General features: G+C 46.3%; 1 protein-coding gene across 1 annotated transcript; it reads right to left on the reverse strand.

Moving 5' to 3' along the window:
- Positions 1-615: 615 nt before the first annotated feature.
- Positions 616-6,980, reverse strand: LOC123181652 (calcineurin B-like protein 1). Its single transcript, XM_044593970.1, has 8 exons — positions 6,635-6,980; positions 6,141-6,223; positions 5,017-5,076; positions 4,805-4,913; positions 4,665-4,717; positions 1,706-1,786; positions 1,493-1,605; positions 616-924 (listed from the first exon to the last, which is right to left on the reverse strand). Exons 1-8 carry the CDS (start codon positions 6,717-6,719, stop codon positions 861-863), a joined length of 648 nt encoding a protein of 215 aa, XP_044449905.1. The 5' UTR covers positions 6,720-6,980; the 3' UTR covers positions 616-860.
- Positions 6,981-25,673: the final 18,693 nt, after the last annotated feature.

Below are 25,673 nucleotides of genomic sequence, written 5' to 3' on the forward strand. Positions count from 1 at the left end.
AAATATCTCGGAAAATACATTTTCCCAGGTGAAAGGAGGACAAGTCCCCAATTTCATCTATAATATCTAGGAAAATATAGATAGTCAAATTGGTGAGTTTTCTTCCGAGCACAATGTAGACGTTACGACACTCAGTACAGACAAGTGTGCATTGTCTTGTGTTTGTCATTGTGACAGATTGTGATGATTCCATTTGATTGAACCTTTTTTGCAAAAGAAAACAAAGTTTGATTAGCTGAGTGCAATCCGCAGAAAAATAGTTCCATAAGAATACATTTCTTGTGGTGGTCGTTGAGACTGATGCAATTTGTCAACAAGAAGCTAGTAACTTATTTTTGCAACCACTTTTACGCGGCAACTCATAAAACAACTTCATCGATCACAAACTTGCAACCATACATGCTTTAGAAATTTATCAGGTTGCTGTGAACACAGTACTCCGGTAGTCTGCAGTAGACATAACATTTTGAGCAAGTCTTGATATCTACAGTAATATATAGGCTTTGAAAGGCATTTGTTAGTTGCCTGATTTGCAAGGCCGCATTCTCAAACGTCTTTCTGGTGCAGTTTTGCTTCTTCTTCTTCTCGAATTATATTAGTCAGGTTGAACAACAGTTTATTTAGCAGCAATATTCTCGACAAATAATAAGTTGTGTCAAGTACTTGCAAATTGAAGCTCACAAACATACATTAATATTTAACAAGACTAACTCTCGGTGTAATGAAACACCACCCAGAAAAAACATTCTCTCTCGACTCTCGAGCAACATTAGGTAGCATCAAGCATGTTGCAGCGTTGCAGATATTCTGATGATAGGTTCTTTCTTTCTGTTAACTGTACATTTTTGTGAGGATCACCGTCATGTAACGATATCATCAACCTCCGAGTGAAACACAAAGCTGGGAAATGTGGTCGTTATGTCCCTGAAACATCAACACAATTGATTAGCAAGAATTTTCGTTGCGTCGTATCAAATGTTCATGGAAAGAACCCATGCACCACACTGTCATCAAACATCCTATGGAAAGGGTACAAGAAACCATGGCCTTTATGGGAAACTACTTTTTATGCTAGTTCAAGATAACAGTAATAGTAGTGGAAGTCACATAAACAATTACTACCACATGCAACTAGAATGTGCTTGTCTGGGTGCGGATATTTGGCTCGTGACCTCCGGTCATCCCTTTAATTTGAAATTCTTGAGAAGTGCATTTACAGGTTTCAGAAAATCAAAACAAATCCCACATGTGCATCTATGAATACAATATGAATTGCCACGTGAACATGTGGGATTGTTTTAAAGATTTGCCTGAAAGTCGTAAATGCACCTTTTGAAATTTTCAAAACATAAAGATCACTGGAGCTCGGCAGCCAAAACTAATTAGTCTCAGTTAAGCTCTAGAAATTGATTTCTCTGGAAATAGCCACATGGGGACACATAAACGTAGTTGCGGCCAATGCTTCTGAATTTATATGTTACGTCATACTCACTTGAGGTACGAAAGAGTCATTATCTTCAACAGGGAAGGATTCCTGGACACAAAATTCTCCCATTCTGTTCTGTCTATTTTACCATCCTGATTCGTATCAGCATCTGAAAAGGTCTGTCACCATTAACCAGTCATTATCGGTCTACACTTCAATACTGGACACAAGAATTATCAACAGCTTAAGCAATTAACAACTTAAAAAAGTATCCAATACCTTGTCCAGGATTGTCTCAACAATCTCGTCAGATAATCTCATCTCTGATTCGCCTAGAAGAGCAATCAGCATCTGCTTTACCTGTACAAGAGGATTATAGAAATTTTAATTGATAAACGAAGGCTAATAGGTATTCCTATACTTTATACACACAAAATGGTGATGGCACCAATATCAACTTTTGGGATGATAATTGGTTCGATTGTTCAGAATTCTCACTTTGAGCCAATAAAAACTCTTAAATATTTGTTGTTGTTATATGCTATGGCTTGGTTTCTACGGAGTTCAGCAGCCTGTTCTTTTTTTAGTTTGGCTTGGCTTCCAGTTGGTATAGAGCATATGCGGGGCTGCCTGGTTTTAGGGTCTAGCAAATATTGTTAGGTGTGCTGCTGTGCATGCTGGTCCATGTAGATGCTCTGAATTGGCAGCTACACTTTCAGTGTTAGGTCAGTCCGGCTTCCTTAGTCAGAAAAAAGCCAATCATAGTCATTGTCGTACTAGCAATGTTTGATTTGTGAAGCATGTGCCGCAATCGTTCGAAGATATGAATTATGTTTCTAGAATGGAAGCCAAGACAGTACATATTGATAGGAGCTAGGTTCCTACCGGGTCTAGCTCGTAGGTTGTAGGGGTGGAAGGGGGCTTGGCGTGGAGGAAGGCGAGGTCGCCGGCGCTTCGCGCGAGAGAGAGAGGGCGCAGGAGGCGGCGGCTAGGGTTAGGTCTCCCGGCTCCCTTCACGAAGCCGAGCAAATATGATTGCTTCTGCTTAACTTCAAACGAGTCCATACATGAGTTTATATAATCTCCAAATACGATAAGTAGGCTAAGCCCCTAATAACGATAAGATAACTGGGCCAGGCCCCTAACTGCCTGGGCTGTAGTATATGCCGGCCATAACATCTCTCCCCGCCTTCACAAACAGCTCATCCTCGAGCTAGAAGGCGGGGAAGCGCTTGCGGAATTCCTCGAGGTGATCAACGGGCGCCAAACACCTCCGCGTCAGCTGGGGCGGGCCGGTCGCCGAGCCCGGCGGCGGCGGTGTCCTCCTCAGTGTAGTCCGCAGCCTCCAAGTAGAAGAGTCGCGGGCAGACGTGGCCGGGCACGTAGGGCTCGTCGCAGTTGAAGCACAACCCTTGGCGGCGACGCTCGAGTTGCTCGGCCAGGGTGAGCCGGCGGAACGGGCGCGCCGCGGTCGCGGCGAGGGGCGCCGCGGAAGCCTGAGCGGGCCGACCCTGCGCGGGAACTTCCAGCCAGGGTGGCGGCCCAGCGGCCCGGGGTGGTGACGCCTGCTGGATGGCCACCGCGCAGCGCTCGAACGCGCGGGCGTAGTACATGGCCATCTGGAGGTCCTGTGGCGCCCGCATCTCCACGTCCACGCGGATGTGGTCCGATAGGCCGCCGACGAAGAGCTTAGCCCGCTGACGAGCCGAAACGCCAGGGGCGTGGCACGCCAGTGCCTGGAAGCGGTCGCCAAAGTCTTGCACTGTGGTGAAGAACGGAAGGCGCCCGAGCTCCGCCAGACGGCTCCCGCGTATAGACGGACCGAAGCGCAAGAGGCACAGATCGCGGAAATGCTCCCATGGTGGCATGCCGCCCTCCTCCTGCTCGAGGGCGTAATACCACGTCTGGGAGGCGCCTCGTAGATGATAGGAGGCGATCCAGGTGTGGTCGGACGCGATCGTGCACTGCCCACTGAAAAATTGGTCGCATTGGTTGAGCCAATTCAGGGGGTCGACGGTGCCGTCGTAGGTCGCGAACTCCAGCTTGGAGAATCGCGGCAGTGGTTGGGCGTGGACGACGGGCGGGTATGTGTCATCCGCGCGGAACCGCGAGTGCGACGGCGCCAAGTGTGCAGGCTGCAGAGTACCGCCATGGAGAAGGGGCCCGTCCACACCATCGTAGGGACCCGCGGCACCCGAGGACCCACCGAACTGCATGGTCGGGGGCGGCGCCAGCGGTGGCAACACGTGCGGCTGTCCTGAGGCCATCGTGTAGACAGGCTCGATGGACCCGGCGAGCCAGGCCGGTAGCGGAGATGGCGACGGGGGAAAACGGACCTGGTGGATGGGCACCCCGGGCGCCGTCGACGGAAGGCCCGGTCCCGAGATCGCCAGTGGCAGCGGCGGCGGCGGCAGCGGCATGATGGATGCGACGGAGGTCGCCGGTGGTGGCGGTTGCCACGGGAGCTGTTGTGGCCCCGTGATGGTGGTGACGGGGGTGGGCGGCTGCAGCCCATAGTGCCCCGCGAGGAAGGTGCAGATGCCCTGGAGCGCCGCCGTCATCTCCTCCGGGGTCAGCACGGCGAGGGCGGGCGCGGGTGGTGTCCAGGCGGCAGAGGAGACCGGCCCGGTCAGGGACGGCGTGCTGGCCGCGGTGGTCATCGACGACGAAGAGGCGATCGGCAGCGGAAGGGAGGGGGTGGGCGGTGGCGCGGACATGATCGAACCTGAGACACCTGATACCAGATTGATAGGAGCTGGGTTCCTACCGGGTCTAGCTCGTAGGTTGTAGGGGTGGAAGGGGGCTTGGCGTGGAGGAAGGCGAGGTCGCCGGCACTGGGGCGCCGTCGCGAGAGAGAGAGAGAGGGCGCAGGAGGCGGCGGCTAGGGTTAGGTCTCCCGGCTCCCTTCAGGAAGCCGAGCAAATATGATTGCTTCTACTTAACTTCAAACGAGTCCTTACATGAGTTTATATAATCTCCAAATGCGATAACTAGGCTAAGCCCCTAATAACGATAAGATAACTGGGCCAGGCCCCTAACTGCCTGGTCTGTAGTATATGCCGGCCATAACACATATCCTTATCTCTTTAATTATTTTTTTACTTCAGCAGTACATAAGTGCACATGCTACTGGATTTTTCAGTCACACAGCAACACATTTGTTTTGTATATACGACTAATTCAAAAAAATTCAGAAGCAAAAAACATGCGCAGAGGCACAAACCAATAAGGACATTACCTCCTTCCGTTCAATAAACCCTGTACCATCCATATCATATAGCTTGAAGGAAACTGTAAGTATCAAACAGCTCAAAACCTTCAGAAAGAGAGAGAATGGTATCTATAAACTGAAGACAAGACAGAAACGTAACAACTTACAATCAATTTTCTCTTCCACTGGAAAATTTGGATGGAATACATTTAAAGCTCGAACAAAGTCGCCAAAATCAATGACACCCCTTTTCTTGACATCGAAAAGGTCGAATATCTACAAGGTCAATTTCATATAAGACAATTGTATTGATAACATTGAGCTCCAGCATATAATATGTAATATTGCAAATGAGAATGGTTGACAAGGGGATGTATACCCGATTAGCGAAAAGATTTTCCTTCCTTGTGTTTTTGAACAATGCAAGCTGGAACTCTTCCTGCGTATATATGAATATAAATTACTCATAGTTTCGGTTGCCAGTGAATATAGTACCCAATGACATCGAGATGATAGTTCACTGTGGTACATATAATCGCACAGACATGTACCGGTTAACATGACAACAAGTAATAAATTCTATGATATATATGACCACAAGATACATTTATAATTACGCTGGACAAGGAAGGGATTCTCCCAAGGTGTCTAGAACTGTACCATGAATGATCAAATCAAATTTTGCATTATGAACATGCGAAACAAGCAGTTGGCTTACGTAAGAAGTAAGCCATGAAACGAGCCTTGAAGTTTAGCTAGACTACGATAACGTGAGATGCAAGATAACGGCCAAAAGCTTGAGCTACATGATGTTCATATAACTTGCAATAATATCTGATGCAGGACACATTGTGAGTTTCTGACACGGTTATCTTAGGCACAAGTTCTTTCAAGTTCTTCGTGAGAAGATGTGTTGACTTATACTCTGTATGGAGAAGACAAGAATAAGGAGACAAAACGCGTTTTTGTGCTTTGATTTTTGTGCTATATTTTGCACAGGCCACAAGAATGGAAAATTTTGCATGAAACTCAAAATCTACCTAATACTGACCTAAATGTGTGGAACTTTTAAATTTTTTGGGAAGAGATAAAATACTTATTTAGAGCCGGGAGCATGTGCTCCCGAGCTCTACTAGGCTTCACCGTGTCATACTTATCATGCTATAATAACGGCTCTAAGTTGTAGCTATTTATCAAACAGGCTCATTGAGTTGTACAGCAAGAATAAACGATTGGCGACATATACAATAAGAATCCATGTTGACTTACTATGTTAGAGAAAGTAATTGATGGCTAAATGTAATCACCGAAAAAGGGTATTGCCGCATAAGTTGCTCGGTTGTAAGAGGGTCGGTACATGCGGAATGCAATTTCAGCATAGCAATGTCAGATTTCGTTTCAATGGTACCGACAAAAAGTACGCAAAAACAGGTCTCGGGTGCTTATTTGATGTCCGTGTATGTCAACCTGATAAGGAATCACACGTTCGTAAGAAAGTGGTACCTTGTTGATCAGCCCGTCATCGATCACTGAGCCACTAATGCTCTTGAACAGCTCGAACAACGCCTCAACTTCGCTGACGCTGACTACATGAACAGAACAGCAAGTGCACGGAGTCAGACAACACCCAATCAGAATTCACAAGGCAGGAGGCGGATCAATAGCAGATGGCCGATGAATATCACAGCAACTAAAACATAAGTTCCCCCGCAAAAATAAAATAAAAAACTACTCTGTAAAACATAAGTTAAGCATAACTACTGGTCAGATTATTCGATTTGCCTCGACTGTCTACAGGATCCATAGCAGCCTACACGGCCGGCAGCACGAAACAAGTTCCATTCCAAATCCTAATCCCGAGTGCGCGAGAGCTGGCACGCGTAGGCGGAAGCAGAAGCTGGATCCATTTACCCTTTCTCGAGAAATGAAGCGGGAGCTGGATTCGCGGAATGGGTTGCGTAGAAAAGGGGAAAAGGGATGCGAGCGAGCGAGCTCACAGGCGGTCTGGGAGGCGAGGTGGACGGGGTCCTCGTAGCCGGCAGGGTGCTGCCTCCGCTTCGGCGTGGACTGGATGCACCCCATGGCCTCGCTCGCCGCGGCCGGAGAAGAGCACCTAGCGCCGCCGCGACCAATCACGCATCACCGCCGCCGCCACCCACTGCATAGAAGTGTGGAACCGCAGCGCCAGCAGGGGAGGCAGCGGGCAGCGGGCGGGCGGGCGGATCCGAGCCGTCAGCGCGGGATTCCGGCGGTCAGGGGAGGCGTGCGGGCGGGCGGTCGGCGGTCAGGTTTTGGCTGGTGGGATATGGGGTGTGTTTGGTTTGAGCCCCAACTTGCCCAACCAATTTTTTGGCATGACCAAAGCAAGGGCATGACCAAAAATTTGGTAAGTTATTGTTGTTTGGATCATAGCCATTGTACCAACCAAAATTTGGGCAAAACTGCTAGGCCCATTTGGTTTGTAGCCAACTGAGTTGGTAAAATGTTTGTCAACTTTGATTAATTATGATACGGTTTAATACAAACTAACAAAAAACAAGAAACATAGAAAACCTACTAGTTCCAATATGTCAAAAGAAAAATCTTGTTTTAATACGTGTACTCACATATGTCACCATGCAAATTTGATCTCCGTAGTACTGCATGGCTGTTGTTGGGCTGTACTAATCATGATTTACACGGCCAGTCACACATGATTAATTGATCCAACCAAAAACCACGTAACAGACGCGCGTCAGTGCGTGACTGTTTGGCTTCTATCAACGTTTTATTGCCATGTTTTAATCTGCCGCATTGATCTCATAATACAGGAAATAAAAAGGAAAAAGAAACGATACCACGTACGTAAAGAAGCCAGCCACAGAAAATTTGGCTAACGCTTAATTAGCCGATTAATCCGCCACAGTGCCACTTATCTTCTGCGCTTAAACAGGAAACAATGCACACGCACAGAAAGAGCCCCGTTGCCAAAATTTTGGCGCTCGTTTTCTGCGCCCTTGCCACGCCAATAAATTGGCGAATATAGAACGGGGGCGTTCAGGGCGAGCCGGGCGAGCCAAAATTTTGGCCTCGATCCAAACTACAGCCAAATCCCGTCGGTGTGCCAATTTTTTGGCTGGGCAAGTGTTGGTAGTAAACCAAACAGCCCCATGAAGTCGCGGAATCTCTCTGTAGCGGAACAACCAACAGCGAGAGCTGGTGGTAGTAGTAGTCGCCTTCCGGCTCCAAGCCCCCACCCTTTACGCACGTGACGGTCGGTCGAAATCCACCGGGACCGGGAGCGAGTCTGCTTCGAATCAGAGACCGGCCCAAAAGTCCGAAAACCTGGCCCGAGTCGTGTAGTGTGGGCGCATAAAAGACGACGCGCGCGCGCCCACACTGAGGTCGCTCGGAACGCATACGCATGCCACTTGTCGCCCCCGTCGTAGATCAACCCCGCGATATCACGGCATCTCCAACCCCAACCCCGCAAATTTCCTACTTCATATCCCGGAGAAGGAAACCAGTCCGTAGACACGGATGCAAGAGGACGACATCCAACACTGTCGCATATATTTAAAAAAAAATCAGATGAAATTCATGCAAACACGACTGGATTTCATACAAATATGACGGATTTTATTACATATCGAACATTTAGAAAAAAAGACTCACCCCTAAACCTATCCTACGACGCCGGCGGCCGGCCTCCAAGCCCGTGTCGTCCTCCATCCACCGTCTCCGTGAGCACCGGTGATAGGACCGATGAAGCGAAGGTGCGGTCTCCGACGAGGAAGAGCAGAACACGGGAGACGGATCGGCCCACATTGGATACAAGGCACCGCCACCTCCCGTGGCCTACTCGTTCTCTGAGGAGTCCACGACCTGTCCGTCGCCGGTGGACGTGAGGTCCACGATGAAAATGGTGGCGTCGGCGCTGCCTTCGTCCCATCAGGCCGGCCGATGGTTCGTCGGTGGTGCGTAGGAAGCGCAGCTAACGTTGTTCTCCTCCGCGGCAGCCTCTTCCTGGCGAGCGGCGGCTTGAGAGCGGACGCCATCGTAGATGGCACGCTACTCCGCCACGAAGTTGGGGTTCGTCGCGGCCATGGCCGCCATGGCCTCCTCGCTCGCGCGCTCGCCGTAGATCTGACCCTCTGATACGTCTATTTTGCATCATGTTTTTCTATTGTTATTTATTATGTTTTGGGTCATTATTTCACTCTATAATACAATTCTTATGTCCTTTCTCTCCTTTTTTGCAAGTTTCATATGAAGAGAGAGATTGCCGGCAGCTGGAATTCTGGACCGGAAAGGGCTACACCAGAGATACCTATCATGCACAACTCCAAATGACCTAAAAATTTACGGAGAATTATCCTGCACAACCTAGTTCATCTCTTGTATTCAATCTTTGTCTTAAAACCTCGTATTGGTACATTTGGGTTGCTAGTAGTGTTGATTACATCTTGTAGTTGATGCTAGTTGGTTTATTTGGTAGAAGATTATATGTTAAGATGCTTAATGATATTGAATACCCCTCTCATCTTGAACATGAATATGATTTGTGAGTAGTTACTTTTGTTCTTGAGGACATGGGAGAAGTCCGGTTATCAGTAATCATGTGAATTTGGTATTCATTCGATATTTTGATGATACGTATGTTGTTGCTTCCTTTATCGGTGTCATGTGAACATCGACTACATGTCACATCACTATACTTGGGCCTAAAGGAAGGCATTATGGATTAGTAATTATATGATGGGTTGCTAGAGTGACAGAAGGTTAAACCCTAGTTTATGCGCTATTCCGTAAGGGGCTGATTTGGATCCATATGTTTCATGTTATGATTAGATTTATCTTAATTCTTCTTTCGTAGTTGCAGATGCTTGCGAGAGGGGGTAATCATAAGTTGGAGGCTTGTTCAAGTAAGAACATCACCCAAGCACCGGTCCACCCACATATTAAATTATCAAAGTAGCGGACGTGAATCAAATAAACATGATGAAAGTGACTAGATGAAATTTTCATGTGACCTCAAGAACGCTTTGCTTATTATAAGAGAATGTTTCGACCTGTCCTTTGCTATAAAAACGATTGGGCTACCTTGCTACACCTTTTTTACTGTTGCTACTTGCTACTTGTTACGAAATACCTTGCTATCAAACTATCTGTTACCGATAATTTCAGTGCTTGCATAGAATACCTTGTTAAAAACCCCTTGTCATTTCCTTCTGCTCCTCGTTGGGTTCGACACTCTTACTTATCGAAAGGACTACAATTGATCCCCTATACTTGTGGGTCAGCAAGCTTCTTTTCTGGCGCCGTTGCCGGAGAGTGAAGCGCCTTTGGTAAGGAAACATTTATATTACATGCTGAAATTTACTGTCACTTGTTACTATGGAAAACAATCCTTCGAGGGGTTTGTTCGGGGTATCTTCACCTCGACCGGAAGTAGTAAGAGTTACTCCTCAACCTACTGAACCTACTGAAAATATTTATTATGAGATTCCTTCGAGTATGTTAGAGAAACTGCTGGCTAATCCTTGTGAAGGAGATGAAACGATACATCCTCATATGCACTTGATAGCAGCCTTAATATCAATGGTTAAAGATCTCTTGGTTGACAATATTGATGAGCATGTTATTTACTTTTGCGATGATGCTGCTAGAATTGCCAAACCCGTTAGAAATGAACGTGATATGTTAGATAAGAATAAACCCGTAGTGGGAATGCATGTTGTTTCTGTTAAAATTGGAGATCATTGGTATCATGGTTTGTATGATATGGGTCTTAGTGTGAGTGCCATTTGTTTACTTTGTACCAAGAAATTATGAATGCTATTGCACCTGCTGAGATTGAAGATATTGATGTTACTATTAAGCTAGCGAATGGAGATACTATTTCACCACTTGGGATTGTTCGAGATGTTGAAGTCTTGTGCGGTAAGATCAAATACCCTATTGGTTTCTTAGTACTTGTGAAAGATCGTGGATGTCGCCTAGAGGGGGGGTGAATAGGCGCTTTAAAATAATTACGGTTTAGGCTTGAACAAATGCAGAATAAACCTAGCGGTTAATTTGACAAGCACAAAACCTACAACAACTAGGCTCACCTATGTGCACCAACAACTTATGCTAAGCAAGATAAACAACTAAGTGATAGCAAGATATATGACAAGACAATATGGCTATCACAAAGTAAAGTGCATAAGTAAAGGGTTCGGGTAAGAGATAACCGAGACACGCGGAGACGACGATGTATCCCGAAGTTCACACCCTTGCGGATGCTAATCTCCGTTTGGAGCGGTGTGGAGGCACAATGCTCCCCAAGAAGCCACTAGGGCCACCGTAATCTCCTCACGCCCTCGCACAATGCAAGATGCCGTGATTCCACTAAGGGACCCTTGAGGGCGGTCACCGAACCCGTACAAATGGCAACCCTTGGGGGCGGTCACCAAACCCGTACACTTTGGCAACCCTTGGGGGCGGTCACCGGAACCCGTCAAATTGCTCGGGGCGATCTCCACAACCTAATTGGAGACCCCGACGCTTGCCCGGAGCTTTACACCACAATGATTGAGCTCCGAACACCACCAACCGTCTAGGGCGCCCAAGCACCCAAGAGGAACAAGCTCAAGGGCACCAAGCACCCAAGAGTAATAAGCTTCTCAACTTGTAACTTCCACGTATCACCGTGGAGAACTCAAACCGATGCACCAAATGCAATGGCAAGGGCACACGGAGTGCCCAAGTCCTTCTCTCTCAAATCCCACCGAAGCAACTAATGCTAGGGAGGAAAATGAGAGGAAGAACAAGAAGGAGAACACCAAGAACTCCAAGATCTAGATCCAAGGGGTTCCCCTCACAAAGAGGAGAAAGTGATTGGTGGAAATGTGGATCTAGATCTCCTCTCTCTTTTCCCTCAAAACTAGCAAGAATCCATGGAGGGATTGAGAGTTAGCAAGCTCGAAGAAGGTCAACAATGGGGGAAGAACACGAGCTCAATGGATAAGGTTCATTGGGGAAGAAGACCCCCTTTTATAGAAGGGGAAAAATCCAACCGTTATGTGCTCAGCCCGCACACGAGCGGTACTGCCGCTCCACGAGCGGTACTACCGCTCTGGCGGAAGAAGCAGGGAAAAGGAGCAATCAAACATGAACCTTGGGGCGGTAGTACCGCGCACCCCAGCGGTACTACCGCTGGAGGAGCAGAACATGGGACCAAAAATGCAGTAGCGGTACTACCGCCCGACCGGAGCGGTACTACTGCTTACAGGCGGTACCACCGCCCATCGGGGCGGTACTACCGCTTATAGGCGGAACTGCCGTGCCTTACTGCCGTGCAACTACTGCAAAACTCGACACGAAAAATGCAAGACCCAAAATCGAGGCGGTACCAGCGCGGAACCGTAGCCGTACTACCGCTTATGGCCATAGGCGGTACTACCGCTTTGGACAGCGGTACTACCGCTTGGGGCGATAAGCGGTACTGCCGCTCTGGCCGCGGTACTACCACAGGGAGGAAACCAGAACTGCCATAACTTCTTCATATGAGCTCCGAATTGAGCAAACTCAAGCTTGTTGGATACAAGACGAGAACCTCCAACCGAGAAGAACCGGCATAACCTCCAACATCGAAAACATCATAGAAGATGCGAGTGAACTCCGTTTTCGATGAACTCGAGCTTGTCATCAAGATGACCATAAGCTCCAAAACTCACAAAGAGAAGAACCAAACAAGAACCAACAAAGATGATGCAAGGATGCAATGGTTTGAGCTCTCTATGAACGATACGATCAAGCTACTCATCGAGAGCCCCCCTTGATAGTACGGCAATCGATCCTATAACCCGGTCTCCCAACTACCATCATGAGACCGGTAAAATAGAAAACCTATCAAGAGCAAACCTTTGCCTTGCACATGGTCCACTTGAGCTAGATGATGACGATCTTGACTCCCTCAAGTTGGACCACCTTTCTTGGTTGTGTTGGCTCGATGAAGACTAGTTGATTGCTCCCCCATACTCCACTATGGGTGAGCCACTCTTCCGCACATCTTCACAAGTCCATTGTCACCACAATGGACGGCAAGCTTCAAGCATTTGATCTCTTCATGATGCTTCACTTGAACTTGCACACCGCAACCTAACCCCACAAAGAACTCTCACGAAGATCATGGGTTAGTACACAAAGCGTAATTGACAATGCTTACCACACCATGGGATCGCTTGATCCCTCTCGGTACATCTTGTGCGCTTTGTGTGTTGATCAACTTGATTCACTCTTGACTTAGTCTTGATCAACCTTGACTCTTTCCAACTCTCTTCATTTGGATGATGTCTTGAAGGTAAACATGAATGATCACACAATCTTCTTCTTCAAGACATGCTTGCAATAAGCTCTACTCTCACATGACCAATCTTTGGATAATTCCTTAATAACACCTTGGTCACCACATAAACTCCTTGAAACCAACACATGGACTTCAAGAAATGCCCATGGACAAATCCTTCAAATATAACTCAAGGCAACCATTAGTCCATAGAGATTGTCATCAATTACCAAAACCAAACATGGGGGCACCGCATGTTCTTTCAACTTGGTTCACAACAAGATATTTTTTTCCTATTATATTTGGTAGACCTTTCTTGAGTACCGTTAATGCTGAAATTGATTGTGTTAAAGAAAAGGTTAGAGTTAAATTTGGTGATGTATCTCATGAGTTTAATTTATGTAAGTTTCGTATGCAACTACATGAGAAAGAATTGTCTAGTAAGGATGAAATTATTTGGTCTTGCTTCTATCGTTGTTCCTCCTACCGATCCCTTAGAACAATATTTGCTAGACAATGAAAATGATATGCATATTAATGAAAGGAATGGAATAGATGATATATTGTTTAAACAAGTACCCATCCTTAAGCATAACTTGCCTTTTGAAACTCTCGGGACCCTCTTCCACCTAAGAGTGATCCCGTTGAATTAAAAAAATTACCTGGTATATTGAAATGTGCTTATCTTGATGAAAAGAAGATATAGCATGTCTATTATCAATGCTAACCTTTTAGAGCATGAAGAAAAGAGCTTGCTTAAAACTCTGAGGAAGCACCGTGCTGCTATTGGATATACTCTTGATGATCTTAAGGGCATTAGTCCCACTCTATGTCAGCACAAGATTAATATGGAGCCTGATGCTAAGTCAGTTATTGATCATCCACGATGGTTGAATCCTAAGATGAAGGGCGTGGTAAGAACTAAAATATTAAAGCTTTTGGAAGCAGGTATAATTTATCCTATAGCTGATAGTAGATGGGTAAGTCATGCTCATTGTGTCCCTAATAAAGGAGGCATTACGTTGTTCCTAATGATAAAAATGAACTTATTCCACAAAGAATTGTAACTCGTTATAGGATGGTAATTGATTTCAGGAAATTAAATAAAGCTATCGGAAAAGATCATTACCCCTTGCCATTTATTGATCAAATGTTAGAAAGATTCTTTAAGCATACACACTTCTGCTTTCTAGATGGTTATTTTGGTTTTCCTCAGATACTTGTATCACAAGAAGATCAAAAGAAAACCACGTTTACTTGTCCCTTTGGAACTCTTACTTATAGACGTATGCCCTTTGGTTTATGTAGTGCACCTACTACGTTTCAAAGATGTATGACTGCTATATTCTCTGATTTTTGTGAAAAGATTGTGGAGGTATCATGGATGATTTTTTCGTTTATGGGTCTTCTTTTGATGATTGCTCAAGCAACCTTGATCAAGTTTTGCAGAGATGTGAAGAAACTAATCTTATCTTGAATTCAGGTAAGTGTCACTTTATGACGAATGAAGGTATAGTCCTTGGGCATAAAATTTCTGAAAGAGGTATTGAGGTAGATAAAACTAAAGTTGATGCAATTAAGAAAATGCCATGTCCTAAAGATATCAAAGGCATAAGAAGTTTCCTTGGTCATGCTGGTTTCTATAGAAGGTTCATTAAAGACTTCTACAAAAAATCTTTAGGCCTCTTACTAATCTTTTGCAAAAAGATGTTCCATTTTTTTTGATGACGAATGTGTAGAAGCCTTTGAAATACATAAGAAAGCGTTAATATCTGCACCTATTGTTCAACCACCTGACTCGAACTTGCATTTTGAAATTATGTGTGATGCTAGTGACTATGTGATACGTCTCCTGTTGGAAATATGCCCTAGAGGCAATAATAAATGGTTATTATTATATTTCTTTGTTCATGATAATTGTCTATTGTTCATGCTATAATTGCATTATCCGGAAATCGTAATGCATGTGTGAATACATAGACCACAAGGTGTCCCTAGTAAGCCTCTAGTTGACTAGCTCGTTAATCAACAGATAGTCATGGTTTCCTGACTATGGACATTGGATGTCATTGATAACGGGATCACATCATTAGGAGAATGATGTGATGGACAAGACCCAATCCTAAGCATAGCATAAAAGATCATGTAGTTTCGTTTGCTAGAGCTTTTCCAATGTCAAGTATCTTCTCCTTAGACCATGAGATCGTGCAACTCCCGGATACCGTAGGAGTACTTTGGGTGTGCCAAACGTCACAACATAACTGGGTGACTATAAAGGTACACTACGGGTATCTCCGAAAGTGTCTGTTGGGTTGGCACGGATCGAGACTGGGATTTGTCACTCCGTATGACGGAGAGGTATCTCTGGGCCCACTCAGTAATGCATCATCATAATGAGCTCAATGTGACTAAGGCGTTAGTCACGGGATCATGCATTACGGTACGAGTAAAGAGACTTGCCGGTAACGAGATTGAACAAGGTATTGGGATACCGACGATCGAATCTCGGGCAAGTAACATACCGATTGACAAAGGGAATTGTATACGAGATTGATTGAATCCTCGACATCGTGGTTCATCCGATGAGATCATCGTGGAACATGTGGGAGCCAACATGGGTATCCAGATCCCGCTGTTGGTTATTGACCGGAGAGGCGTCTCGGTCATGTCTGCATGTCTCCCGAACCCGTAGGGTCTACACACTTAAGGTTCGGTGACGCTAGGGTTGTAGAGATATGAGTATGCGGAAACCCAAAAGTTGTTCGGAGTCCCGGATGAGATCCCGGACGTCACGAGGAGTACCGGAATGGTCCGGAGGTGAAGAATTATATATAGGAAGTCAAGTTTCGGCCACCGGGAGAGTTTCGGGGGTCACCGGTATTGTACCGGGACCACCGGAATGGTCCCGGGGGTCCACCGGGTGGGGCCACCTATCCCGGAGGGCCCCATGGGCTGAAGTGGGAAGGGAACCAGCCCTTAGTGGGCTGGGGCGCCCCCCATGGGCCTCCCCCCTGCGCCTAGGGTTGGAAACCCTAGGGTGGGGGGGCGCCCCACTTGCATTGGGGGGCAAGTCCCCCCTTGGCCGCCGCCCCCCCATGTAGATGGGGCTTGGCCGGCGCCCCCCCTCCCAGGGGGCCTATATAAAGGGGGGAGGGAGGGCAGCAGAAGAACAGCCTTGGGCGCCTCCCTCCTCCCCTGCAACACCTCTCCCTCTCGCAGAAGCTCGGCGTAGCCCTGCCGAGATCCCGCTACATCCACCACCACGCCGTCGTGCTGATGGATCTCCATCAACCTCTCCTTCCCCCTTGCTGGATCAAGAAGGAGGAGAACGTCGCTGCTCCGTACGTGTGTTGAACGCGGAGGTGCCGTCCGTTCGGCACTCGGTCATCGGTGATTTGGATCACGGCGAGTACGACTCCATCAACCTCGTTCATTGGAACGCTTCCGCTCGCGATCTACAAGGGTATGTAGATGCACTCCTTTCCCCTCGTTGCTAGTATACTCCATAGATGGATCTTGGTGAGCGTAGGAAAATTTTAAAATTATGCTACGATTCCCAACAATGGTATCAGAGCCAGGCCTATGCGTAGTTACTATGCACGAGTAGAACACAAAGTAGTTGTGGGCGTTGATGTTGCCAATTCTTCTTGCCGCTACTAGTCTTATCTTGTTTCGGCGGCATTGTGGGATGAAGCGGCCCGGACCGACCTTACACGTACGCTTACGTGAGACAGGTTCCACCGATTGACATGCACTAGTTGCATAAGGTGGCTAGCAGGTGTCTGTCTCTCCCACTTTAGTCGGAACGGATTCGATGAAAAGGGTCCTTATGAAGGGTAAATAGAAATTGGCATATCACGTTGTGGTCATACATAGGTAAGAAACGTTCTTGCTAGAAACCTACAAGCCACGTAAAAACTTGCAACAACAATTAGAGGACGTCTAACTTGTTTTTGCAGTATGTGCTATGTGATGTGATATGACCAGAAGATGTGATGAATGATATATGTGATGTATGAGATTGATCATATTCTTGTAATAGGAATCACGACTTGCATGTCGATGAGTATGACAACCGGCAGGAGCCATAGGAGTTGTCTTTATTATTTTGTATGACCTGCGTGTCATTGAATAACGCCATGTAAATCACTTTACTTTATTGCTAAACGCGTTAGCCATGTAAGTAGAAGTAATCGTTGGCGTGACAACTTCATGAAGACACGATGATGGAGATCATGGTGTCATGCCGGTGACGAAGATGATCATGGTGCCCCGAAGATGGAGATCAAAGGAGCAAAATGATATTGGCCATATCATGTCACTATTTGATTGCATGTGATGTTTATCATGTTTTGCATCTTATTTGCTTAGAACGACGGTAGTAAGTAAGATGATCCCTTATAATAATTCAAGAAAGTGTTCCCCCTAACTGTGCACCGTTGCGAAGGTTCGTTGTTTCGAAGCACCACGTGATGATCGGGTGTGATAGATTCTAACGTTCGCATACAACGGGTGTTGACGAGCCTAGCATGTACATACATGGCCTCGGAACACACGCAATACACTTAGGTTGACTTGACGAGCCTAGCATGTACAGACATGGCCTCAGAACACGGAGGACCGAAAGGTCGAGCATGAGTCGTATAGAAGATACGATCAACATGGAGATGTTCACCGATCTTGACTAGTCCGTCTCACGTGATGATCGGACACGGCCTAGTTAACTCGGATCATGTTTCACTTAGATGACTAGAGGGATGTCTATCTGAATGGGAGTTCATTGAGTAATCTGATTAGATGAACTTAATTATCATGAACTTAGTCTAAAATCTTTACAATATGTCTTGTAGATCAAATGGCCCACGTTGTCCTCAACTTCAACGCGTTCCTAGAGAAAACCAAGCTGAAAGATGATGGCAGCAACTATACGGACTGGGTCCGGAACCTGAGGATCATCCTCATAGCAGCCAAGAAAGATTATGTCCTAGAAGCACCGCTAGGTGAAGCACCAATCCCAGAGAACCAAGACGTTATGAACGCTTGGCAATCACGTGCTGATGATTACTCCCTCGTTCCGTGCGGCATGCTTTACAGCTTAGAACCGGGGCTCCAAAAGCGTTTTGAGAAGCATGGAGCATATGAGATGTTCGAAGAGCTGAAAATGGTTTTCCAAGCTCATGCCCGAGTCGAGAGATACGAAGTCTCCGACAAGTTCTTCAGCTGTAAAATGGAGGAGAATAGTTCTGTTAGTGAGCACATACTCAGAATGTCTGGGTTGCACAACTGCTTGTCTCAGCTGGGAGTTAATCTCCCGGATGACGCGGTCATTGACAGAATCCTTCAGTCGCTTCCACCAAGCTACAAGAGCTTTGTGATGAACTTCGATATGCAGGGGATGGAAAAGACCATTCCTGAGGTATATTCGATGCTGAAATCAGCGGAGGTGGAGATCAGAAAAGAACATCAAGTGTTGATGGTGAATAAAACCACTAAGTTCAAGAAGGGCAAGGGTAAGAAGAACTTCAAGAAGGACGGCAAGGGAGTTGCCGCGCCCGGTACGCCAGTTGCCGGGAAGAAGCCAAGGAATGGACCCAAGCCTGAGACTGAGTGCTTTTATTGCAAGGGAAGTGGTCATTGGAAGTGGAACTGCCCCAAATACTTAGCGGACAAGAAGGCCGGCAACACCAAAGGTATATGTGATATACATGTAATTGATGTGTACCTTACCAGTACTCGTAGTAGCTCCTGGGTATTTGATACCGGTGCGGTTGCTCATATTTGTAACTCAAAACAGGAACTGCGGAATAAACGGAGACTGGCAAAGGACGAGGTGACGATGCGCGTCGGGAATGGTTCCAAGGTCGATGTGATCGCCGTCGGCACGCTACCTCTGCATCTACCTACGGGATTAGTTTTAAACCTCAATAATTGTTATTTAGTGCCAGCTTTGAGCATGAACATTGTATCTGGATCTCGTTTAATTCGAGATGGCTACTCATTTAAATCCGAGAATAATGGTTGTTCTATTTATATGAGAGATATGTTTTATGGTCATGCCCCGCTGGTCAATGGTTTATTCTTGATGAATCTCGAACGTGATGTTACACATATTCATAGTGTGAATACCAAAAGATGTAAAGTTGATAACGATAGTCCCACATACTTGTGGCACTGCCGCCTTGGTCACATTGGTGTCAAGCGCATGAAGAAGCTCCATGCAGATGGACTTTTGGAGTCTCTTGATTACGAATCATTTGACACGTGCGAACCATGCCTCATGGGTAAGATGACCAAGACTCCGTTCTCCGGAACAATGGAGCGAGCAACCAACTTATTGGAAATTATACATACCGATGTGTGCGGTCCAATGAGTGTTGAGGCTCGCGGAGGATATCGTTATGTTCTCACTCTCACTGATGACTTAAGTAGATATGGGTATGTCTACCTAATGAAACACAAGTCTGAAACCTTTGAAAAGTTCAAGGAATTTCAGAGTGAGGTTGAGAATCAACGTGACAGGAAAATAAAATTCTTACGATCAGATCGTGGTGGAGAATATTTAAGTCACGAATTTGGTGCGCACTTAAGGAAATGTGGAATCGTTTCACAACTCACGCCGCCTGGAACACCTCAGCGAAACGGTGTGTCCGAACGTCGTAATCGCACTCTATTGGATATGGTGCGATCTATGATGTCTCTTACCGATTTACCGCTCTCATTTTGGGGCTATGCTTTAGAGACTGCCGCATTCACTTTAAATAGGGCTCCGTCGAAATCCGTTGAGACGACACCGTATGAATTATGGTTTGGGAAGAAACCTAAGCTGTCGTTTCTAAAAGTTTGGGGATGCGATGCTTATGTCAAGAAACTTCAACCTGAAAAGCTCGAACCCAAGTCGGAGAAATGCGTCTTCATAGGATACCCTAAGGAAACTATTGGGTATACCTTCTACCTCAGATCCGAAGGCAAAATCTTCGTTGCCAAGAACGGGTCCTTTCTGGAGAAAGAGTTTCTCTCGAAAGAATTGAGTGGGAGGAAAGTGGAACTTGATGAGGTGATAGTCACCCCTTCCGTACCGGAAAGTAGCGCAGCGCGGGAAGATGTTCCTGTGGTGCCTACACCGACTGGGGAGGAAGTTAATGATGATGATCATGAAGCTTCGGATCAAGTTACTGCTGAACTTCGTAGGTCCACAAGGACACGTTCCGCACCAGAGTGGTACGGCAACCCTGTCCTGGAAATCATGTTGTTAGACAACGGTGAACCTTCGAACTATGAAGAAGCGATGGCGGGCCCGGATTCCGACAAATGGCTAGAAGCCATGAAATCCGAGATAGGATCCATGTATGAAAACGAAGTATGGACTTTGACTGACTTGCCCGATGATCGGCGAGCCATAGAAAATAAATGGATCTTTAAGAAGAAGACAGACGCGGATGGTAATGTGACCATCTATAAGGCTCGACTTGTCGCTAAGGGTTATCGACAAGTTCAAGGGGTTGACTACGATGAGACTTTCTCACCCGTAGCGAAGCTGAAGTCCGTCCGAATCATGTTAGCAATTGCCGCATACTATGATTATGAGATATGGCAGATGGACGTCAAAACGGCATTCCTTAACGGCTTCCTTAAGGAAGAATTGTATATGATGCAGCCGGAAGGTTTTGTCGATCCTAAGAATGCTAACAAAGTATGCAAGCTCCAGCGCTCAATCTATGGGCTGGTGCAAGCATCTCGGAGTTGGAACATTCGCTTTGATGAGATGATCAAAGCGTTTGGGTTTACACAGACTTATGGAGAAGCCTGTGTTTACAAGAAAGTGAGTGGGAGCTCTGTAGCATTTCTCTTATTGTATGTGGATGACATACTATTGATGGGAAATGATATAGAATTCTTGGAAAGTATAAAGGCCTATTTGAATAAGTGTTTTTCAATGAAGGACCTTGGAGAAGCTGCTTATATATTAGGCATCAAGATCTATAGAGATAGATCAAGACGCCTCATTGGTCTTTCACAGAGTACATACCTTGACAAGATATTGAAGAAGTTCAATATGGATCAGTCCAAGAAGGGGTTCTTGCCTGTATTGCAAGGTGTGCAATTGAGCACGGCTCAATGCCCGACCACGGCAGAAGATAGAGAAAAGATGAGTGTCATCCCCTATGCCTCGGCCATAGGGTCTATTATGTATGCCATGCTGTGTACCAGACCTGATGTAAACCTTGCCGTAAGTTTGGTAGGAAGGTACCAAAGTAATCCCGGCATGGAACACTGGACAGCGGTCAAGAATATCCTGAAGTACCTGAAGAGGACTAAGGATATGTTTCTCGTTTATGGAGGTGACGAAGAGCTCGTCGTAAAGGGTTACGTCGACGCTAGCTTCGACACAGATCTGGATGACTCGAAGTCACAAACCGGATACGTGTATATTTTGAATGGAGGAGCAGTAAGCTGGTGCAGTTGCAAGCAAAGCGTCGTGGCGGGATCTACATGTGAAGCGGAGTACATGGCAGCCTCGGAGGCAGCACAGGAAGCAGTCTGGATGAAGGAGTTCATTACCGACCTAGGGGTGATTCCCAATGCGTCGGGCCCGATGACTCTCTTCTGTGACAACACTGGAGCTATTGCCCTTGCGAAGGAGCCCAGGTTTCACAGGAAGACCAGGCATATCAAGCGTCGCTTCAACTCCATTCGTGAAAGTGTTCAAAATGGAGACATAGATATTTGTAAAGTACATACGGACCTGAATGTAGCAGATCCGTTGACTAAACCTCTCCCTAGAGCAAAACATGATCAACACCAGGACGCAATGGGTGTTCGATTCATCACAATGTAACTAGATTATTGACTCTAGTGCAAGTGGGAACTGTTGGAAATATGCCCTAGAGGCAATAATAAATGGTTATTATTATATTTCTTTGTTCATGATAATTGTCTATTGTTCATGCTATAATTGTGTTATCCGGAAATCGTAATGCATGTGTGAATACATAGACCACAACGTGTCCCTAGTAAGCCTCTAGTTGACTAGCTCGTTGATCAACAGATAGTCATGGTTTCCTGACTATGGACATTGGATGTCATTGATAACGGGATCACATCATTAGGAGAATGATGTGATGGACAAGACCCAATCCTAAGCATAGCATCAAAGATCGTGTAGTTCGTTTGCTAGAGCTTTTCCAATGTCAAGTATCTTCTCCTTAGACCATGAGATCGTGCAACTCCCGGATACCGTAGGAGTACTTTGGGTGTGCCAAACGTCACAACGTAACTGGGTGACTATAAAGGTACACTACGGGTATCTCCGAAAGTGTCTGTTGGGTTGGCACGGATCGAGACTGGGATTTGTCACTCCGTATGACGGAGAGGTATCTCTGGGCCCACTCGGTAATGCATCATCATAATGAGCTCAATGTGACTAAGGCGTTAGTCACGGGATCATGCATTACGGTACGAGTAAAGAGACTTGCCGGTAACGAGATTGAACAAGGTATTGGGATACCGACGATCGAATCTCGGGCAAGTAACATACCGATTGACAAAGGGAATTGTATACGGGATTGATTGAATCCTCGACATCGTGGTTCATCCGATGAGATCATCGTGGAACATGTGGGAGCCAACATGGGTATCCAGATCCCGCTGTTGGTTATTGACCGGAGAGGCGTCTCGGTCATGTCTGCATGTCTCCCGAACCCGTAGGGTCTACACACTTAAGGTTCGGTGACGCTAGGGTTGTAGAGATATGAGTATGCGGAAACTCGAAAGTTGTTTGGAGTCCCGGATGAGATCCCGGACGTCACGAGGAGCTCCGGAATGGTCCGGAGGTGAAGAATTATATATAGGAAGTCAAGTTTCGGCCACCGGGAGAGTTTCGGGGGTCACCGGTATTGTACCGGGACCACCGGAAGGGTCCCGGGGGTCCACCGGGTGGGGCCACCTATCCCGGAGGGCCCCATGGGCTGAAGTGGGAAGGTAACCAACCCTTAGTGGGCTGGGGTGCCCCCCATGGGCCTCCCCCCTGCGCCTAGGGTTGGAAACCCTAGGGTGGGGGGCGCCCCACTTGCCTTGGGGGGCAAGTCCCCCCTTGGCCGCCGCCCCCCCATGTAGATGGGGCTTGGCCGGCGCTCCCCCTTCCAGGTGGCCTATATAAAGGGGGGGGAGGGAGGGCAGCAGAAGAACAGCCTTGGGCGCCTCCCTCCTCCCCTGCAACACCTCTCCCTCTCGCAGAAGCTCGGCGTAGCCCTGCTGAGATCCTGCTACATCCACCACCACGCCGTCGTGCTGCTGGATCTCCATCAACCTCTCCTTCCCCCTTGCTGGATAAAGAAGGAGGAGAACGTCGCTGCTCCGTACGTGTGTTGAACGCGGAGGTGCCGTCCGTTCGGCACTCGGTCATTGGTGATTTGGATCACGACGAGTACGACTCCATCAACCTCGTTCATTGGAACGCTTCCGCTCGCGATCTACAAGGGTATGTAGATGCACTCCTTTCCCCTTGTTGCTAGTATACTCCATAGATGGATCTTGGTGAGCGTAGGAAAATTTTAAAATTATGCTACGATTCCCAACATCTCCAACGTATCTACTTTTCCTAACACTTTTCCTCTTGTTTTGGACTCTAATTTGCATGATTTGAATGAAACTAACCCCGGACTGACACTGTTTTCAGCAGAACTACCATGGTGTTGTTTTTGGGCAAAAATAAAAGTTCTCGGAATGGAACAAAACTTTGCGAGGAATTTTTATATCAATAAAGAGAATTTCTAGAGCCAAGATCCACCAGAGGGGGCACCTGGGTGGGCACAACCCACCAGGGCGCCCCCCTCCTGGCACGCCCAGGTGGGTTGTCCCCATCTGGTGGCCCCGCAGACCCTGAAACCGACGCTATAAAATCCTATTTTTCCAGAAAAAATCAGGGAGAAAGAATTATCGCGATCCACAAGACGGAGCCGCCGTCACCTCCCGTTCTTCATCGGGAGGCCAGATCTGGAGTCCATTTGGGGCTCCGGAGAGGGGGATCTTCGTTCTTCGTCATCACCAACCCTTCTCCATCGCCAATTCCATGATGCTCCCCACCGGGAGTGAGTAATTCCTTCGTAGGCTCGCTGGTCGGTGAGGAGTTGGATGAGATTCATCATGTAATCGAGTTAGTTTTGTTAGGGCCTGATCCCTAGTATCCATTATGTTCTAAGATTGATGTTGCTATGACTTTGCCATGCTTAATGCTTGTCACTTTGGGCCGGGGTGCCATGATTTCAGATCTGAACCGTTTATGTTTTCACCATTATATCCATGTTCTAGATCTGATCTTGCAAGTTATAGTCACCTACTACGTGTTATGATCCGGCAACCCTGGAGTGACAATAGTCGGGACCACTCCCGGTGATGACCGTAGTTTGAGGAGTTCATGTATTCACCATGTGTTAATGCTTTGTTCCGGTTCTCTATTAAAAGGAGGCCTTAATATCCCCTAGTTTCCAATTGGACCCCGCTGCCACAGGGAGGGTAGGACAAAAGATGCCATGCAAGTTCTTTCCATAAGCACGTATGACTATTTACGTAATACATGCCTACATTAAATTGATGAACTGGAGCTAGTGCCATATCTCCCTAGGTTATAACTGTCTCATGATGAATATCATCCAACAAGTCACCGATCCAATGCCTACGAATTTATCTTATATTGTTCTTGCTAAGTTACTGCTATCATTACTGTTGCACTTGTTACAAAACTACTGCTATCACTGTTACCGTTACTATTACTGCTGTCACTATTATCAAAACTATCATATTACTTTGCTACTGATCACGTTGCTACAGATAATTAATCTCCAGGTGTGGTTGAATTGACAACTCAGCTGCTAATACCTTCAAAGATTCTTTGGCTCCCCTTGTGTCGAATCTATAAATTTGGGTTGAATACTCTACCCTCAAAAACTGTTGCGATCCCCTATACTTGTGGGTTATCAAGACCTTTTTCTGGCGCCGTTGCCGGGGAGCATAGCTATATTTGTTGAGTCACTTGGGATTATTATCAATTTATCACTATGAAGAATCTGAAGGATGCTAAGACTAAGATTTATCCCTCTAAGACGAGGGGAGGTAAGGAACTGCCATCCAGTTTTGCTTTAGATTCACCTTCTGTTATAAGTAAACTTGCAATACCACCACATGCTATCAATTCTGATATGTCGCAAGTTATTGATGATGCTACTTCTGCTATGAATGATACTTATTATGATGCTAGTACCTTGCTTGATGATGATGTGCCACTTGGTGATTTTCTTGATGAACAAATTGCTAGAGTAATACAACATGATGTTGTTGAATCTGATCATGAGCTTGAAACTGAAACTACTGAAACATCTGCTAGAACTAGCCTTCCTAGATATGAATTGCCTAAGGTACCAGAAGGTTATGTTATGAATGAGGAGACAACTAGAGATATTCTTGCTTGTAAGGATAGAGATGATCTAGAGAAATTATTATGCAAGTATAAAGAAAAATCTCTGAATGCTAGAATGAAATATGATCCTAAGTTTGCTAATTCACCTATCTTTATTGATGATAAGGATTATGAATTCTCTGTCGACCCAGAGTTAATTACTTTCGTTGAATCCGATCCTTTCCATGCTTATGAAACTGAAACTGTTGTGGCACATCTTACTAAGTTGAATGACATAGGCACCCTTTTTACTCATGATGAGAAGACTCGCTAT

The sequence above is a fragment of the Triticum aestivum genome, chromosome 1D, assembly GCF_018294505.1.
Source record: "Triticum aestivum cultivar Chinese Spring chromosome 1D, IWGSC CS RefSeq v2.1, whole genome shotgun sequence".
Classification (NCBI taxonomy): domain Eukaryota; kingdom Viridiplantae; phylum Streptophyta; class Magnoliopsida; order Poales; family Poaceae; genus Triticum; species Triticum aestivum.